The following is a 21739-nucleotide window of genomic DNA, read 5'->3' as shown; positions in this document are numbered from 1 at the left end:
TTATAATTGGTGATGACGGGTCATCACAGGCGACGGCAGGCATTCACCTTACCAAGAGAGGAAGAGAGGGAGACGGGGAGAGAGAGACATCGTTTTCGAGAGTACATACACTGTTAAATATCAAAGGAGCAATGATAATCTCTTCAGTTAACATTTAGTTAGTTTTCACTTTCATGTGTGTCAAAATGTAAATTAATTCATTTCTATGGTTAATTTCAAAGTAAACAATCATATCAATGTATAGTATACACTTAGTAGATAATAAACTAAATTTCGATCAAATTTAATGCATTTTCTCGAATTAAATTCTTTAATTTTATTTTTAATTAAATTAATTAAAATGATTATTATTAATAAAAATTAACGTCATGTTGAATAGGAGCATTGGCGATATATAGATATGATTAAAAATAACTTAAATTGGGTATAATTTGATATTATGAATTAATTTAACAATATAACAGTGCTATGAGTTCTTTGCAGGTATTGACGGAATCTTCCAATGACACTTCCCGTGATGCGACTCTTGACACGATGACGCGCAAATTGCGAGCTTTCGATCGTTCATACTTACAAACTTCAAGGTTTTTTTTAACGTGAATTCTCTCTCCTCGCCATCAAGAAACTCTCTGAAGTGTCGAGCGTAGCGAACTCTTCGAATCGTCGATCTTTCGAATTTTCGAGTTTTACAGAGTTGCCAAGCTTGCGAGTTTATTAATGATATTCCGACTCGCGAGCTTACGTGAGACTCGCCCGACCGATGTGGATGATCGCAGCTTACGAGTTTAATGAGATACAGAATATAAGTGGCTGGTAGATACGTTCTTCAATTTGCGCGAGACTTAAGCTCTTTTACGAAGATCTCGCGCATAATATGAATACTAATCGATCCTCCGGTCCGGGGCAGCTCCGCACGCGCAGACTTTATTCCACTAAATGAATGATTCTCGAGCTTTTCCGTCGGAGAAGTTCTTTTTATCCAGATCGATGAAATCTAACTTTTAACAAGCCGTATTGTCGCGCGTATTCTTCGATTCAAAAAAACTCTTTACGTATAAAATAAATATCTGTGTGCATACTTATAAACGGTTTGTCGAGATATTCATTTAATCTGGAAAACGTTCGTTCGATTTATCTTTAAATCTAAAAAATAATAAACATCGTTCGTTTAATTGCATGAATAAGATCATCCAAGCATGATTTTTCAATCTCGAGCATCTTTTCGTTATGAGCGTCATGCTAAAAAGCTGAGAATGAAAACAACATTCGTGTATCTCCGAAAGCACAGAAATATGATGAGTAAATAATGTAAATATCCTTCTTCTCTCTTACATAAAAAGAACGATTTTGCTGAAGTATCTAAAAATTTGAGATCTGAAAATTTGGTTGAACTATTAAAATAATTATGTATATAGGAAATTCAAACATGATGATACTACAAAATGTTTTAATATTGTAGCAACCAATTTGTGTGTCCTACATAATTCTTTTGATAGTACAACAAAATTATTTTCAGATTTACATTTAGCTAAATTTTTAAATACTTCAGTAAAATCGTTCTTTCCGCGTACATTTTCACATACAAAAATACACTCACGCGCACACACGTAGGCGAACATATGATGATTCTATCTCGCAGTGAAGAGGATCGGATGAGGGCCCGACACACCATCGTCCGTGATCGGTTCGATTCAATTACGAAAGTACGAGGCTGCTGCACTGCAACGTGGAATAGACGCACGGTGCGTCTTTCACGAGATGCATCAATTCCGCATCCGGCTGTGTCCCGACGTGATGCAGCATGCATGTCGGCTATGCCACCGGTTTTGGCGAACATTGAATACGCCAACTGTCCCGCCGTCGTTTCGGCAGTGATTTACTCGCGGACGCGACTTAAGAGGAGAATAATAAAGGGAATCCTGCAGGAGGTGGGTGGTGCGAGAGGGTTACAGTGTTTCTCATTTATGTAGAATTGGTCACCAAGGATAATCAAAAGTAGACTTATAATGACAAATTACAATCGCTCATTTATTTCTTACTTTTTGTATTTTCAAATCTTTATAACTTTGAACTATTAAAGTTTAAGAGCTTCAGAATGCTTATGGTTAAACGCTTTCCTAGATTTTTGTACCTTTGAATCTTCAAAAATTTTCTCTGATTCGTCGGATTAAATAGAACTTTCAAATCCTTGTTTTCTATTTTTTGCAATCGTTACGATCCAAAGATATTTTAATTTTTATGCTTTCAAGAGTTCTCGGATTTTAAAATTCTTGAAACTTGAAAAAAGCTTTGTAGTTTTAAATCTTCACACCTTCGATCGTAAAATTTTTAATTTTGCGTAAGCAATTGTATCGTCAAATCCGCAGATCGAAACTGAAGTTTTAAGGGCTATTTTACGATGCGTCACAAGGCGATCGCAAGCATCGACATTTACAATAATACTGGGCGGAACATGCGGCGAATTTTCTTTTACCTTTCATCTTGACAAACCTAGAGAAAGAGGAAAGTAGTTGTACGAAACTCTCTCCTACTATTGTCCTATTGGTCAAATTTTGTTTAAGAAGGGGAATCACACCCACATGGCGTATTCTTTCAAGTTAGTAAGAGCCTGCGCACAATGGAACAAATATTAGAAACAGGAATAAGTATTAAAATTTCAATCTATCAGAAACTGAATACATGGTTTCTGATAGGTTAGAGTCTTAATATTTATTCTTATTCTTAATATTTCCTTCATTGTGCGCAGGGCTTAACCGTATTATAACCTATAAGAACTGCATACAAACGATTGTTAAATTATGTTTAATGTAAAATTAACAAAAATGTTTCCTTCATATATTTTACAAAAATAATATTCTGAACACACATAACATAAGTGAAACTTATGCGTTCTTAAGTAAAATTAACTAAGTACCTAGCCCTTGCGATTACATAACTCTTATCCTACACATCCTCTCTTGTCTTTTTAGGTCTGTCAAGATCATTCGATTCTATGCTCCGCGTCCAATATATATATATATATATATTATACATATTATATATTTCTAAAAGTAAATCAGTGTATTATTACTGACTTTAGTGTTACATTTATAAATGATGTCATCATCCGTGAATATTTACCATTTTTCGGTAATACTGTATTCGGTATTACTGTACTGATTTACTTTTAGAGGTTGTGATTTCTGTAGATGAAATGTATTTCAGTGTACAGAAATCATAACCTCTAAAAGTGAGAATCAGTGTATTATTACTGAAAAATATTCGCTAATAATTACATCAGTTGAGTGTAGCACTAAAGGCACTGATTCACTTTTAGAGGTTATGTCAACAATTGCAGGTATACGCAACGTTGTTACAACATTGTCGACAGCGTTGCGCATGCTTGTGTGTGATTGACTTACGACACATTGTAAAATACTCTTTCTATATTTTGACATATGTGCCCAGACTAACGTCAGACAAGCCTACGTAATTAGAATCACGTCGGAGAGGAAATTGAGAAACCCTGTTCGAGAGATATGCGTATCGCACGAAATGCGACCGTTATCGCAGTCGCATTCCATTGTACTCTCGCAGACAGTATTATTACCCTAACCGTCCATAATTACGTCATCGTTATTGTCCTCACGCATGTATCCCCATAAATGCCACCAACCCTTGGCGCCCTGCGGTCCCTCCCATGTGACTCCTCCTCGCCCCCCCCCCTCTCTCTCTCTCTCTAACGCTTCCTTCCTGCCTACGCACCGTCGTCAGATTCGTGATATTCGTACGAGCAACTATGCACTGACGTCGGTTCGCCAACTAACACGCGCCACACGTGGACACGCGGCGCGATGCGTCACCCTGTATCTACATAACACTGAGTACCTGAACACCGCAATGCGTATGTACGGGTAACACACACGCACTAAGAGATTCCTGTGCGTCTCCACACTCGCGTCTCCATATTACTTGTACACGAACACGCGCTATCGCACTACACGGTCGTGTACTGACGGCTTGATGCACCCACGTGCATTAATAACCCTAGCCAGCTCGTAACGTTCATGTTAAAGTACTCGTACAAACTGGTAATAATTCTATGTCAAAATACAACGAGATAAAATAAAATACGACGTAATTTAATGAGATCCGTAAGCGCTTTTCCTCTAACAGATACTTTGTTCCAAAGATCTCTTAATTTTGGTTTGTGACCAATGAGAATCGAATAATTCTTTGTGTAAAACAATGAGACATAAATCTAGAAAACTGATACATCGCAATTTTATGTTCTTCCATTTTATAGAATAAGTTTCAACATTTCCAACAACTGGGGACGCAGTAATAACGTTATCACTACTAATATGAAATTAACAGCTGTACTTATAGAAATTTAATTCTCGATTACCTAAATATCATGACTTTATAAACACCGATAACATCGGCGATTAAATAAATTTTCTCTAAAAACACACTTGACATTTCCTTGAAATTTGACTGTCGCGGTACACGTCACTCCTCGAATCAACTCTATAGCAGCTTCTACAACGAGATCGCGCGCACACGTGCGAATATAGCACGCAATACGCGAGTGTACGCACAGCGGCACGCGGGTCGATTAATCGGTATACATGCGGGCTAATGTAACGTTGCGCGCCAGTTATGTTACCATGTTACGTCGGGTATGCCGACCACACACTCCGGGTACGCAACCAAGTTGAAGGGCTGAGTTGGAGAACCGGCGGGGGTGAACATTCCTGAAAGAGAGCAAGAGAGAGAGAGAGCGTGTATATGCGTTGTGCACCTAACGGCCACGAATTCGCTACCTGCGTATTAGACTGCATTTCGCAAATTATTGGCGCAATCCTGTGTTCAAGACTCTCCTCCTTTGTGACCCCTTTCCTATATTCTCCTCTCTGAACTGGACACAATGCGTTCTATCAGGACGGCATCGAGTGGAGCATCTTACGGAATTTCGAATAGATTCCATCGAAGAGAATTATTTTGGAGTCTCTTTCTGTTTTTCTCTCTTTCTCAACGAATGCTCCTCTCTAACGTATTGTTCCACCATTTCTAGATTATTATGCATCGTTAGTTCTTTTTGGGGTTATTCCATGGTCCGATAGACCGATACGAAAGGCTTCGAGAGTCATTGAGGCCGGTTCTCCGGAAAGATAGACAGAGGAATAACGAAAAAACTCTAAAAAGTGCGGATAGCTACAAGTCGTTATTCATGTTTCATTATTAATATTCAGAAATTGACGTACTTATAACTTTTATTTATTTATGCATGAATTCTCAGTGTAACTTGATCTCTCGTGAGAACTGTAAAATATCGTGTTTACGAAACAATGTTATACATGTTAAGTACATATGAAAGGATAAAAATGCAGAAAAAAGTAGAAATAGAAGAGATATGTTGTTAAAACGTTCTTTTAATTAATTGCAATGCGTTTCTAATACGATTAATTACAAAATACAATTAAAAGAAAGACACAATTTCTCATATGTACATTTTCAATAGCAAATAAATCCGCCGCGTGCCGCAAATGTGGAAGCATATTTCCGCTTGCGCGACGTGCGCTCGTTTAAAATAACGAGAAACCGCGGAATTAAAAAAGAGGCGAGAAAAAACACAAGAGGACGACAGATGCACCATAGCGCTTGAGTTTTATAAACGAAATTATGCTAACTACACGCGTTGAAGGATGCTCGAATTTCTTCATAATCAGACCAATAGGGTTTCGTCTAACATTTTGTTCACCGACTTTCTCTCTCTCTCTCTCTCTCTCTCTCTCTCTCTCTCTCTCTCTCTCGCGAGCGCGCGCGCGTTCTTCACATCTTACATCTCTCTTCATAGGTTGCGGAAAGTGAAAATTGCTCGTCCGTGCATTAGAATAATCTAATGCAATCGGAGCTTATGTTTGAGCGAACGTAAGCTGCGATTGCATTACATTGTTTCAGTGAACTTCGTGCCCGACATAGGATTAATTCGTTACAAGTGGTTACAAGGAATCGGTTGCGCGAGTTTCGCACGTACATCAAATTCTGTGTAGCAAGCGAGATGCTTAATTTGAGAGCGAGTTGCGGATTAAAATAGAATATGTCATTATATAAAAGAACATCGAATATTGCGATCGTACGAATCTTCATAATAATAAAATAATAATTTTAATAAAAATGATAATTGAAATCTTTATGATATCTTTCTTTGTAGATCAGTTAATAGAAAATTATTATACCTCGATGACACGCGTGAATTATTCCTTTATTTTATTCACTTTATAATAGTAATTTTATTAATTTTCCACTGGCAATATTTGACTTTATTATATTTTGAAAATGCGGATATTGTATTCTTACGGTAGAAAAGCAAACAATTAACGTTTTACCTCATCTCTTTTGTTTTCCATTCAGTAAACGTTCTGCTTGTTACACAGAGCTCAATAATGTTTAAACGCGAATATTTTCTCACGAAAGCCACGTGAGCATTATATGCCAGAATTCAAATAAATTAAGACGCAAAGTGACGGCTGACGTTTCACGAGGCTCTTAACCACCGTCGTCGTTTAATTACTCCCTCACGTAGCAATAACGTGGACTCCACTGACCTCATTTTCTCAAAACATCATCATCCGGAGTATGGCGTCCAGGGCGAACTAATGATGGGGAAAGACCATCACTCGGGGACCGATTGCTCTCCCTTATTGACCCTCTAAATCGTCCTTACGATCTATATGACGACGCCGATGAATCACCATCCATCGTGAAATGTCACGTTTATTAACTTTTCGCATTTAAGATGACTTTCGTCATTATCGACGATCTTTTTGTGCCTTAATCTTTTTAATATAATATAATCTGATTACAAGTGTTGATGCCATTCATAGAATTTTACACAAATCGAAGCTATTTTTGGGACGTATGTTTAACTTTAGGAAAAAAATAGTTTACAATTAAGCCGTCGCTCTACGAAAAAATCGATTTTAATTAGATGAAGAATTCGTTGAAAAACATATCAATGGTGATGATGTCGCAGACTCGCTTAGTTCGATCGATCCGTGCGATAAATAAATTCACGCCGCGCGCGTGGAGTACGAAAATTTAATTTCCCGCGCGTAGAACATAATCCTTGCTTAGGAAATTGGCTGCTCAATCGCGCTCCTCCGGCTTCATCCCATCCACCCCCGCGATCTTTTGTTGAACGGCACACGAGAAGCGGTCCCGATGCGAGACGCGGGATTTGCTGCCGCTGATCCGACCGACCATGCGAAATAAAATAAAACGGATATTAAAACTTGGGCGAGAGCTAATTTCCTCACGTTTCCAGGTATAATATTCGTTTCCCCTCTCTTCTTCCACTCTCCCCTTCTTCCTGCACTTTTATTCCCTTATCACTGAGTTAAACCATCTATCGAACGAACGGCTCCTGAATATTCAGCGATGATGAGCAGATGCGACGAGAAAGAGACAGGAGAAAGGCGATGCATGAATAGGTGACAAAATCAAGCTCGGAATTCGAATTTGACGAGTGACAGTCACGGTCGAACTAGATTAAAGTCTAGGATACCAGTGTGACAGTTTTAAAATGCGAACTCGTTTTCAGACTGAAAAAAATTTTGGTCATTTTTGGTCCAATGAATAATCATTAATCAATGTCCGACTTAATATCCGACTTAATGTAGTTAATCCATTGATACAATAACTGGATTCATTTATATAACTATATATTCATTCTTGCAATGAATTCTTTAAATGCAAAGAGCGCAACGTAATGCAAATAAATAAAATTTCTAATTAATTAGACGGAACGTGTTTATTATTTACCGAACAGTAAACACTTTTTTGAACGTACGTTAAAAAATTATCAACTAATATTTCAATTAATATTATATTTCCTATAATAAACAGAGATTAATTTAAATGTTGTCACTCATGTACCGTAGAGTTAAGATAAAAATGATCCTTCTCGTATCATGTTATCTTGTAATCAAAACAACATTGAATTATTGCATAATTACCTTTTTATAACGAGAAGATAATATTATTTTGAAATCTAAAATCTAACACGAAAATATGCTATGCTTCGTGCGTGCTTTATTGCACGTCCTGTACTTTAAGTTCAGGCAAATGGATCGTTCTACCTCCGAGGTACCAATAAAACTTTATATTCCGACGAGCGTAATTATTTCCCCTCGCTCCATTGGAAAATACAAGTTTGTTCAATGCCATCATTATGGGCTCATATAGCGTTCCAAGATGGAGGAACGGTGTGAGATCGATGCATACAAGGTATGTCAGGGTAACGATCTCGAGGAGAACCGACGGCGACCCGTCAGAACGACATTAATGCCCGGCGTCAAAGGAGAGAACCCGAACGCCTCTTCATCTATATGTTCACCAAAGTATAATGCACTTGCCCGAATGTTGCGAGCCTTATCGTGAGACATGGCGAAACTATGAGGAGACGCCTTCTTGAGGAGATGTTTCTCTCTCTCTCTCTCTCTCTCTCTCTCTCTCTCTCTCTCGTTCTCTCCGCGAAGATTATGCCGGATAGCCAAACGGTTAATTACGTCCCGTTTCACTTATTAACCCTCTATACCGTTCTGCTAGTACTTACATTCAACAGCCACCTCCGTTCTCTCCTCTTCCTCTTGCTCTGTGCTACTGGCGGTCCTTGATCCGCCATCTCTCAATATTGCGAATGGGATTAGTTACACATGATTATGCGGCGAAACGTGTTCCATTAACGCGTCAGAAGACAATCTGTCGAGCTTCCATAAGATCCAAACACGGATACTCCTAGCATTATTATACACTAAACAAGATTATAAAATTACTCAAAAAAATCTTAAAACTCATATTTTTTATAAAGGAGATATAATAAATTGGATGATTTTTACATTTGTCGTTCATGTAATTTTTACATATATCTTACAATATGTAGCTATTTATTTTAAATTTTCGAAGTAAAAAAAGATAAAAGAGATAAAAATGATATAACAGATAAAACAAAAATTTTAAGTAAAGAGTAGACTTAGATAAAGAACAATTTTATATATAGATAAAGATTTTATCTTTTTGTAATTTTATTTCAGTAAAAGAGCATTATGTCACTGATTATTATTAGCAGGCATTACAAGTTTGCATAAAACTCTGTTTTTCGAGGCTTAATTCATCCTTGTATAGGTTTCTTGGCACGATCTCCTTTAACCCTCTCTCTAATTTACTATTTAACAATTTAACAAGCATCAGTATCCGAAAAACACTAACAAACAAGAAACAAAAGACTCCCTTATACTCTGAAAGCTCCCTGTGAGAGTTTGCTTGCTTTCCCTTGTGAACGTTCGCTCATTAGGTAAATCTCATCCCTCCCCCCCCCCCAGCTCATCCCAAAAAAGGCGTCCGTACCTCTCTTAGACCTTAGCATACAAATTTATTCGTAAACTTCCACAATTTAAATGTCCACGGTGTTTCAATCAAGGGGCGTCGCATTCCCCAACCCCGTTCTTTCCACGCGCGTATAAACAACCACTGGATTAGTTTCCTTTCTTCAAACTTTTATTAGTTCTCTCTCTCTCTTTCTCTCTCTCTCTCTCTCTCTCTCTCTCTCTCTCTCTCTGCATTCCCACTACTTCTCTCTTCCTTCCTCCGTAACTGAGATATCAACTTTGGGGGATTTTCGTGTTGTGCGTCAAATATTAAGCCTCATTTTCATGCCGCAATCAATTTGGAAAATGAAAGAGGACATCAGAGAAGGACGCGAGAAAAGGCGGGCTCGTGCGGCTCCTTAAGAACTTTGGAACAGCTTCGGAACTCGTTTGGACCTGTGATCCCTGTCCCGCTAGCCCAGTATTTCATAACCCATAATTATATTTGCTCATTAACCTTCCCCATCTCTGCCATTTTCGTTCTTCCGGGTTGTTTCCCCCGAGTTTCCATGAGGGAAGTTGCCTCCGGGCACTTACAAAAGCGAATCTAGGGAATTTTCGAAAGATGATCTTCAAAATTAGAAATTAAATCCCTGAAAGAGTTCTCTTGTAATTACTGTTCAAATCTACAATTTAAATTTTTTGATGATATTTTGATAATATTTTGATATATATATATATTTTTTTTTTTTTTTTTTCAGAAATAATGTTAATAAATTTTTTATGAGTAATCTACTTTGAATATTTTTTATTATTTTTAATATAAAATCTTTCCCTTCTTTTTTTCTCTCGTAATCAATCACCGTAATTAATTGGAGATTATTTGAAATGAAATTATACATATTCTTTATATCCCTATTTTTAATGCGCCGTCGCTTAAAAAGGCAAATGTAGAGATGAAAGAGTTTTGTAAATTACCGTCGCGCGCGCTAATGCCGCGTTACATATTTGTCGGATTTCCAACTCGAGATTGCCAGCTTTACAGAGCATAACTTACGTATCATATAGGGTAGCTGTTAACGTCTCCCGGAGAACCATCCTGGCAAATGGAAATTCTGGATGAACCGAAACTACATCGTCGCGGTAGTTCCAGATTCGCGTGCCGTTAATGCGAAATCTCGAAATTGTTTAAACTTGCTTATGTAAATAAAATTCGCGAAATTCTCGCCCTTGTTTCCATTCCGATAAATGATTTCGATAAACGCCCATACCTTTCGCTGGGAAATTTTATTGATATTTTACGTGACATTTTATTCGTGCGGCATAATCTGCAGAATTTAATTACAATAAAAGTTTCGCAAAAAAACATATTAATGTTCTTTGTTAAAATTGGAAAAAAATATTAATTTTTTCTTCTTCACATCCAACCATATATTTCGCTAAATTTGCGTTTTCACGGATTAGTTTAAATTATCCACACATTGTTAATTCTCTCTACTGAATTGTTACCGTTCCAATTGCAGAGCGAGAGCTTCCTGGTTGGCGTTCGGTTAACGTTGCGCAATCGAGTCGCGACAGATTAGGCAATGGATAGCGTATTAATTATATTGTTAGCGGACGATTCGAAGCTCGGCTTGACCGCGGCGGTTTTTCTGGCGGTCTCGCGTCCGGACAGTGCAAATTTGCGGACGAAACCGCATGTTATTGGTCGCCAACGCACTGCTCGTGGACGTATCTAGCGTAAACTTGTCGGTAACATTTCGGTCATACTCATATCCAAAATTTGTTGTAATGCTACTGAGGGCATTGAGGCGCGCGCGAAATTCGCATATGCATCAAAATATTTTTTCTTCAGATATTTATCCTTCGCTATTTCCGTTATAAGAAAATATATAAATAACGGTTTTTTTATTGATCACTCGATGCTGCGCGTTTTGACATTTTTGCTGTACAGCAAATTTATGGATAACGTGAGATTGCAATTTTTTTTTCTATGCAACTATTCAAATTCTTTGTGTAGATGAAGAATAAAACATGTATTTTATTCTATTTTATTAATTTATACAGCTTCTTGCTATTACTTCCCGTGAAGAAATTGCACAATAAATCCGGCGATCAAAGCTGTCCTTCGTATAAATAATCACCGTACTAAAAAGCCTGCCCTTCGGGAAATATAAGAAGCGATAAGACGATGATCCTATTTTATTGGGACATAACCGACGTACCAACGAAGGAACACGTCGCAATTCCGTTGTAGTGGTGAACTAAAACATCGGCACCTTCTATTGAGCCAGCTTGTTCCCGCGAAGGTTAAACCGCTTTGGCTGGCAAGTACCTACCCGCCGTCAATCGCACCCTTATGCTCGTTACCCTGAAAAAATTGTGGGCCGTAAAGGTCTTCCTCATCTGTTTCATGCCGGTCGCCAGTGCAAGACCATCGATCGACGAGGGATGGGACCAGCCCCGAATACCCGCATATTTTAAGCGCGCGTCATGCACACGCTCTTCGCGCAGATTCGACGGTTCTTAAAAACCACTTGACAAACCTTTGCCCCGCGTTTTTCCACGGGCGAATTTTCGTTGCTATTCTCTACCACCGAATCACAATTTGCATAATAACGAACGCGACGACAGGAAGAAAATAATAAAAAACGAATAGAGAAAGGAAAAATGAAATGGGAAGCAAGAAAGGAATCTCCTGATATCTATCTTCCATTTCGAAATTCAAAGAATGATATGTATGAGATGTGCATTCGTAACGCATCAAAATGCTTCGCGGCGAGGTGCAGACATCTACGTGTATCAAAAGCACATCAACCATGATATGCCTGCACTCTTAAGCGTTAAATAAGAAAACGGCGAACGTGCTCAAAGTCATACAGATCGCTCGCAGACGGTGCGCACTTTGTAGTTCTAGTTTCCGGATATTGGAAATGGGAAGTGTTGCGCATCGCGGAGATTCGGATATCCTGAGCATCGCACACGCGTATCGCTGGAATAAATCATTTTTTTTTTATTCCCAACCATAAACCCGTCCTGTAGATAGGAGCTCGCGTTCGTGGTCGTAAAGGGTTTTGGAGTGGGCTCGTTCACAGAAAGGACTGCTACCCCGAGCTACAGAGATCGGGTAAGGATCGATGAGGACCTCAACGGGGCCGTCACTGATAGCCGGTCGCTCGCATGACCGAACCGGAATAATGCTCGCTGTATGCTAAACCTCGCTGATAAGCGCGCACCGGCCCCTACGGCGCGATAGCGGCAAAACAATATTCCTCTCCCTGCGCAGAGATACGAGATAAATTCGGTTTTACATCAAGCTATCAAATAAATATACCAAATGGATTTCGGAATAATGCTCGTAATGATGATACTCTTGGTAACAACAATGGATATTTTTGATGACAGTATTTACTTTCGATATTAACTAGGTGGCTTATCGATTGCTACAAACTCTATTTACGTCCGACTTCATATCCATTTTTACTCTCCATTCTATTTTTAGAAATTCGATATAACTGATACAGTCATGGTTCTTGCCAAAGAGGATAGTCCCTAATATACGTATTTTTAAACAAAGATATTCTGGGAGACAGAAAGAAAGAGAGACAGAGAATAAATTTGAAACGATGAAAGAATAAAAAGGTCGCAGCGATATTCCTGTTCTCCGATGGAGAAATCTCAAATTTCTACATATAAAAAATTTTTCTCTATTATATCTAACATTTGAAGTCCTCACGTATAAAAAAATTTATCTCTGTTAGATTTACTATTTGAAGTCCTCACGTTTAAAAAATGTATCTCTGTTAGCTTTAACATTTTTAAAACACAGTTAGTGAGGTTGGGAAGTTTATTGAGACGACGGATATATCTAATGCGCATTGTTATGCAAAATTTGTAGTTTCGAGGAACTCATGAGAAAATCAGGCGCGTGCGCGCACGTGAGAACGGCGAGTAAACTTCGAGATCCTAGGTGTTTCGGGTTCTAGCTTTATGATTGGCCTCATATCTTTGGTACACGTACGCATGAGTATCGGATGTGACCCTCCGGTGTACGAAAGCTCGCTAATCTGCCTCCTAAACATCCCCACACTGTTCAAATCCGCCATAATCTTAAACTTGCTGATTTAAGATTATAAAGTCACTGTATTTGCAGCGGAGAATAGTAAAAGGTTTATGGAATAATAAAGAAGGTAGTCCTTGGAACAATTAAGTACCTTGATGTTGTTGAAAAATAAATTTATAAGAGCTTATCCTTTGAATTTTCATGTCAAATTATTGCTACAGAAAGTCATGTACTTAACAAATACAAGAGTAAATAAAATATAAACGGGAACGTTTTTTTATTATTTATTGAACAAGAATAAAAATATAAAGAAAAATTATTTTTCTACATAGAGAGTTCCCTGCTACATTAATACATTTTTGCCAACGAATAAGGAGTTTGGCGATTCCATTTTCATAAAAATAATAGGTTGTGTCTGCAGTCAATTGCGCACGAATTCCTCTATATTGGCATCGTCCTCGAATCCTCCCAATTCTTTTAGTACCCCAAACAAATGATAATCGCATTGAAACAAATCTTTCCATGCAATTATCATTTGTTTGCTGAAAGAATTGTGCGCAATTGACTACAGACACTACTTTTTATGAAAACAGAATCGCCAAACTGCCTATCCACTGGCAAAAATGTATTAATGTAGTAGGGAACTACATTAGAAAAATAATTTGTTTTCTTTATATTTTTATTTTTATCTAATAAATAATAAAAAAAAAATTCTCGTTTATATTTAATTTATCCTCGTATATAATAAAATTTAGTAGATTATAAACTTTTTTATAAAAATATAGAATAACAAATGTAATTAAAATAGATACCTATTATTAAAAGCAGATGATAAAAATAAATAAATAGGAAATAAATCCTAACAAAATAAGATATAGTTCACAAAAAGAACCATGCATCAATATAATAAAAATGAATGAAATAATTTCAAGATCAGTAATTAATAAAGTTAACACGTGTTCATATTTAATACTTTATTTACTTTTACCCATTATCGACGTTCTATCGCTCGTATTATTCTCGCACCAATGATGTATCAAAAGCGCATTCGGATGACCTGCAGACTGATGCACCGTCACTTATCTATCTGCACACGAGGATATGTGTGAGCCAGAAAAGTCAGAGGAAACGGGGAGAAATGTCACGAAAGCGTAAGAGAGAGCGAACGAGCGACGGAGATGGGGAACGGTAGTTAATTAGCTCGAGTTAAAAGCTCAGCTTAAATGACCTATTCAGCGCTTAGCATCGAGCGAATTCACTTTGGTGCTCCCTCGACTCCACCCGCTCGAGGAAGATCCCGAGGACTATCTTGCAGACTTAGGCCACTTTTACATCGGAAACCCGTCGTATCGTGCAGTCGCACGTTAAGCAAATTGAAGTAAAAAAAAAACCGGTATCTTTTCTACAAGTTATTCAAAAAATATATAAAGAGCTTTCTTGCAGAATGCGAACATTTACAATTTTCTTGAAATCTTTTTAAATAAGAAAAATATTACTTCTGAAGAAGTAATATTTTTATGAAGTTAGTAACTTTAACTTTCATCAAATTTTTCTTCTCGGGATTTCTTTGGCGTCTTTGATTCATTCGAGAAATTAGTTTAATTCCTTCAATGCACTTTTGGAAATCGATAAGGGCGTGAACATGGCTTGAATCGTTTCCTGCGTCACCAGTCGAGTTTTCTTCAATCTTCGTTGCACTTCGACGACCATTGCCGTTCCCCGTATCATCATGACTAAATAAAATCTATTAGGAAATGGAATAGGGCGCAGCGAACAGTTGTGAGTGTAATGAAAAATCTTTACGATGACGAAGCACAGGGGAGAGAATTGACGTTGCAGGCGCAAATGCGATATCGACAGTGATGTAAAACAGTAAAACCAAAAGAATGAAGTTCCGCTCCAACAGAACACTTCAATTTGATTTATATCTGATTTGAGAATTTAGTGAAGTGTGTGTAGCAAGTGCTTCGAGAAATCAAATTTTTGAGAATTATCACGTCTGTTATCGAATAATGTGCACATTTGTATGCAAACGCAATACTACACAAATCTATTCTTAAGTGATCTGCGAATGTTTACACAATGCCCTTAAAGTTGGAACTTTATACGTGAGTACAGTTACGAAGCAGAAATCATATTAAGCGATCTGATAATAGATCAGTATTTACATCGTATCTTTTCTGCTTTCTCATTCGCACCCATGTATCGTTCCCCTCTTCATCTCCTTTTGGTTTAAAAGACGTGGATTTCTCCGTTTTCTCAACTTCATCTCGACCTACTGCTGAAAGTGCAGTGGGAGTTGTTAACCTTAGCTTGCGGTTTAATTACACGGGCAAATATTATCGAACTGACGGAGTTAATTAGATAATTAAAACTTGAAGGGTAAACTACTTTGCGAGTCGAGCGACGCCCTGGTCTTTGAATATACATGAACATATACAGGCAGATACCATCGGTGTATACCTTGAAAGATGCAAAACGGAGGATCGCTAACTGAAGATTTTCCACGTTTGAAGATATAATTATAAAAAAAATCACAATAGAAATTTTATTTTCATAATATGTTCTCTATTTAGCAGTAAATCTATCCACAGAACACTTGAAAATTGTAAAAAAATTTACAAGTTTTATAAAACAAGTATAAGAATATGATTTTGTGACGAAAATTTTTATTTTGTAAAATGTTAGTATCATAATTAATTGCTAAAGAAATATTTCACAAAATTATACATATTTCTACTTTTATAAAATATATTTTCATTTATCAGAACTCTTGTGAATTCCTTGTTTTTCTGAGAAAATTATACATTTAATTTATTGGTCTATAAAAATCCGAAAATGGTTAAAGTTTAACTTCTGTGAAGTTAGCACTTCATCTTTTAAAAAAATAATTTATTTTGTTACAGTTCTTAATGTATCTCTTAAGAGTTTGAAAGTTTCTTAATAAAATTAAAAATAAAAAATATTATAATATAAAAAGCTTACTGATGTATTCCAAAAGTTATGGTGGGGAGAGGTACTAATATTCTTTAATTACTCAATGCAGTATTCTGTGATGAACTTATAGGATTAAATAAATTACACGTAATTTCTCTCGTGATTTACGACTATGTGGCGCCAACGGTACGTTGACGAAGAAATCCCTTTAAAAAGGAGAAATTCCAGCGGCCGGAGATCAGCGGCCGTATGTTTCCGGCATCATTATCTCCGGTCGGCAGAACTCTCGGGACCCTCGTCAGAGTCGGCGTTTATATCGCGAATCCTCTCTCGGATAAGTGAATCCCCACAGTCGGACAAGCCGAGTTTAAACGCTTTAGCTAGCGCGATCCGCGATTAGTGGAGGAGACGACTGTGACTGTGATAGACAGGTCAGCGATGCGCGTGTATCGTCTTCAAGGTTCTGCGACGTGCGAAATTTCGCAGTTAACGCTCAGCAGACCATCAGTTTTCTCTGAATCATAAAATTTACGCGAAGAAGTAGTATAATATTTATCATTTTTCCTACGTACGCTTGAAATCTCTTTTATCGTATCCAGAGAGAGTGTGCTTGCAGTGCGAAATATTAAAATACGTGAAAATAACTGTCCATCTTGATGACTACACCAAGTCTATCTCAAAACGAAAAACTTTAGGAATGATAAACTAATGATGATGAGACTGAATTCAGGTTCAAAATATTGACATCGAAACATATTGTTACAAAAATGAAACGGTGTGGTGGAGAAAACGTCATGCGGTCGTAAAGAACAAGAACAAACAATCTAGAACTGCGCGTGCAATCAGATTGTGAAAAGTTTAAATTTTTCGAATGATATCTTCAACACTATCTGCTCTCTAATTTTTTAAATTTATTTCGCCACCTTTTTGAAATGAATATTAAAAGATACGATGGTTTATGTTCTGGTTTAACAGCGCAAATATGGCTATTTGCATATATTAGATTTAATACAATTCAGAATTAGATTATTCGCATTCCGCGCAAGATGCAATGCTAATTCAAAGTGAGAGTATGGACCAATTTACGCGCGTATTACAGATGTGTATTTGCACAATCGTGCAGATACCGGCCAAGAAGCAATCACGACCGCGTTATTATGCGCTCGTCGAGCATATGTTAATTCGCGTAGGAGATGATGAATGCAGCGAGGAGCTGGCAGGATACCGGGTATCTCGAAATTATCGTATGTCCCGTTCTCTAATATTGAATATTAAATTTAAATTAAATTTTTGTTACAATAAAATAAAATCCTTTTAAAACTAAAAATACTATTATTTCCATTTAATCTTCTGATTACAAAAAAATTATCCGTGTTAATTCGTTGAATTTTATCTAATTGCTCAATTATTCAATAATTGCCGATAGTTGAATATTTTTATAGTAATTCAATATTTTTATTGATGAAAAAACGTGAATAAATGTTGTAAAATGATCAGAGGGTAAAAGATACTGCGAAGATCCCAGGACACCCTATATACATATAAAACGACGCTGATAGGCAAATGTAGTGCCCGATTCATTAAAGTTTACACCGAGGAAAGCTCTCGAGCGCGCCCACAGCAAAGCGCCCGCCTGTACAAACAATTGCAACGAGCTCCCAACTAATCTGGTGTGTCGACGGAGGCTGGTCGACGGCGGGGAGAAGAGAAATGGGAGAGTGGGAGATGAGAGCAAAGTAGAATATCAACATCCTCCGCTCGTCCAACTTGAGGAATTTGCTGCAAGCTTTCCGAGATGGTGTTTCAAATGAAACCAGAAGCAACATATCCACAGAATCGTCCCGACTGACCGAATTTAACGTACGCGTGTCTGAATTTGCAAGAGTTATGCGAAAGAGGAAGAGGATATTCTAAAGAAAATTCCTTCCATTATCCTCTTATAAAGTTTCATTTATCCATTATCCAGCTTAATTGTGCAGAAACAGATTCATTATTATTTTGAGAATAAGAAAATTCAAATTCAGAATGACTAATATCCATTTATACTCTAACGTAGATTAACTTTAATCTCGGTTTAATTCGCTCTTTACCCTTTTTTAGTTCTAAGAATTAGAAAAAAATGAAGATTAAGTTGAACCAAGATTAAGGTTAGTCTACATTGGTAAAAACAGGAATAAATGTTACAATGGTGTAATAAATTTTGATTTTGACCAATCTCGTACAATTTTTATTCTTTAACAAGATATTCTTTTATATTCTTTAATAAGATTCTTGTCTAATATCATCGTTTCTTTTCTGTTGCAGGCACAAGCGGAAAGTGCAAAACCTACTGCCCTGTAAGAGCGCAGCGGGCGCGGCGGCAGTCGCCGGACGGGGTCGCGTGCTGCCAGACGGCCAGCCGCATCCGGGCCCCGGCATCGGTGGCGGCGGTGCCAGCGGCGCTGTTCTTTACGAGGACCTACAGGATCACGCGGTGTCGCATTCGCAGTTGCACAATCACCTGCCAACGAGTCACGGCCAGGCGCCGACGATCGAGGTACGAAATTCCGAGGCCCAACCGCGGGTCACCCCGCTGCCACGCGAACCACCGCTGCTACCTGCACGCAGGGAAACGAGACCGCCGCAGCCGCATCATCTCGACTATCTCGACTATCGCGACCCTAGGTCGATACTGCGTGTCCAGGACAAGCCATCGCGGGCGGTCCTGGGCGGCTACCGGACACCGCGCGCTCTTTTAGCCAAGTCGCAGGGGGTACCCCTGTCGATCGCCGCCACCGCCCAGTCGTCCACTGCCCGACTTGTTCCGGGCGGCACTCGCGCGAATAGTCCATTATTGTTGCGGAACGAAAATAACCTCCTGCGAGACAGTCACCTGCTGCTAGCTACGCAAAACGCCTTGATCACGAGCCAGCGACCTCTCTCACCTCCTACTCCACCTTCGCCTATGCTTTCCCGCAGAGAATTTCCATCGTGTCGAAACCTCGATGTCAGCTTGACCGCCGACGGCTATTCAGCCGACGTACGAGTTCCCGCGAGACCCCGTGATTCCGGTATCCCCATCACTCCCACCCATCGACCTAGACTGCGCGCTCGAACGCCGTCGAGCCCAAACGGATCGGCGAGCCTCGTCACGGTGCCGAGGCTCACGGTCCGAGAGGAAGATCGCAGGCGGCTCTCGGTAGACTCCGAAGGTTATTCCTATATAGACTTCAAAGACTCGGATCTAGAATCCACGAGATACTGTCGTATAGAAACCGCGAATCCTCCCATCAACAGCAGGCGGCTGTTGCGATCGATGACTATGAGATCGAGCTCAATCGATTCTGATGGCTACTCGTACATCATCGATTACAGCAGAAGGGCGCCCGGCGCCGCCAAGAGATTCGTTACCGACGGCACCGAGGAGGAGGTCTGTCCGCTCTGCACCATGCAGCAGATACACCACCTCCTCAGCCAGCCAGAGGACGTCTACTTGCACATCCAGGACACGTGACACGTGCCGTCCTGGCCGTCGGTTGACAGTCTCGTGGCGGCGTAGGGGCACAGCCGGTTCTAGAAATCCTCAAGTAAGAAATTGGACTCCTTTGATCTACCATATTTTTCAGGATCTGCTTAAAGTGGAATGAGATATCCATGCATCTCATTCTATCTTATGCATCTATCTCATTTTATTTTAAGCAGGTCCTGAAAAATATGGCGGATCAATCAGAAGTTGTCTAAATGTCCAGTCCCTTACTTGACGATCTCTAGTCGGTTCTATCCCGAGAAGAATCCCAAACGCGTAACCCGAGGCGGAAGCTCCAACATATCTTCGTGAGTATCGCGCGTCGACCAAAGGTCGACCGAGTCGTGTGCTATCTTCCTGTTCCGCGGCCGTGATGTGACACAACGTGACGTGACGTGACATGACGTGACGCGATATGAGGCAACGCGACGCGATAGCGTAGCGTGAAAGGGACGCAGCTGCGTCTCTGTAAGGTTATCGTCGTAGATTATCTGGCGCCCTGCGGATTCCGGCGAACGGACGGAGACCACCAGGTATTCCATTGACATTGACACTAAGGCTGTGTGTGCTTCGTGATTCGAACTTTATTTCCTCTGCAAGAGTGTGTGCTGCCGATTTCTAATTTAACATTTAGTTTGTAATATTTCTCGTAAGCTTTAATATATTGTACTGTAGTCTCAAGCAATCACGAGACAAAGGGGCTTTAATAAATTGCGATAAGCATAACGGTCAGTATTCGCATATTCAATTTTTATACAGATTTCTAGTAAATACTAGAAATTAAAATGCAGTTCACGTTATTTGAATACTGACTAATTTGACTTGACGCTATTTATTAACGATAGTTTTGGGCTCTTAGCTGAGAAAGTTCTGAGAAATTCAGATCACAACGATGCTTCTTCACTCTCTGGCTTCGAAATGATTGTAGCTAGTTTTTTCACACTTCTAGAGAAATGGTAGTTAGAGAAAAGAAAAGCTATTCTATACGCACTATGCTTAAAAAGTTGATTCACTATTACATAATTATACGATGACTAGTTGCTAAAGGAAAGCGTCTTGTAATTCGAATGCCAGAGGAAGATACTAAAATACTTGAAGACAATCGTGATAATTGTTCGAATGCTTATTCCTGTAAGAAAGAAGTACAATACACTACTTTATACACACGATAACAGAAATAAGCATTCATTCTCGTCATTTATCGATGCATTCAAATCTCTCGCAGAGGAAACCGTTCGTAAATTATTCTCGCGTACAGAGAAGAAACTTCTATTGATTTATTATTGATTATTTTGTCAATTTTAAATGTTCGAGTCACGCGAGCTTTCACTCATCAATGGGTATCCGTTCGTTCGTTCGTTCATTGCCGCCGCTCGACACGGAGACGCCAGGACGGGCTAGTCAGTATTTATTTTGTTACTTCGGAGCCGTGCCCGCGCAACCCCCAACAAACTAACAAATCGGAGGAACGCTTGACGTGTAAGATAAAAGGAAAACGAGAAAGCGTGACGCGAAGGAAAACAGGGCAGACGCGCGGGGCCTTATTCGACGGTTGTGCAGGCACGGCGGCCGGGCGCACTCTATGGTTGTAAATAGATTAGAGATTAGACCCGTAAATTTTGTAAATAGTACCTACGGAGAAACGATATATAAAAAGGATTTAATATATATATATATATATAGATATTATAAAGAATATAAATATTATAAAGAAGAAAAAGAGAATACGCGCGAGAATCCGTCAGAGCATCGCGAAGAAAGAGAGAGCTTGATTTCCCAATTTGTAAATTAGCACTATCATTATAACTGCGAATAAGGGACACCACTATTACTGTCGCCGTCTTTAGTACTATTACGATTATTACGATTATTATTAGTCTATTA

At 38.8% G+C, this 21739-nt stretch overlaps 1 protein-coding gene across 1 annotated transcript in view; it reads left to right on the top strand.

Annotated features, from left to right (window-relative positions):
• Positions 1 to 21739, top strand: part of pxb (putative Hedgehog signaling attenuator pxb) — a 111599-nt gene that overhangs the window by 72448 nt on the left and 17412 nt on the right. The window contains exon 4 of the mRNA XM_018444651.1: positions 18655 to 18886. Within this exon, the coding sequence (XP_018300153.1) occupies positions 18655 to 18886 (232 nt within the window). The remainder of the gene's footprint in view (positions 1 to 18654; positions 18887 to 21739) is intronic.

This window comes from Mycetomoellerius zeteki, unplaced genomic scaffold (genome assembly GCF_001594055.1).
Source record: "Mycetomoellerius zeteki isolate Tzet28-1 unplaced genomic scaffold, Tzet1.0 scaffold151, whole genome shotgun sequence".
In the NCBI taxonomy this organism is placed as follows: Eukaryota; Metazoa; Arthropoda; class Insecta; order Hymenoptera; family Formicidae; genus Mycetomoellerius; species Mycetomoellerius zeteki.
Note: the sequence above shows the minus strand (reverse complement) of the source record. Positions and strands in the feature narration are given on the sequence as shown.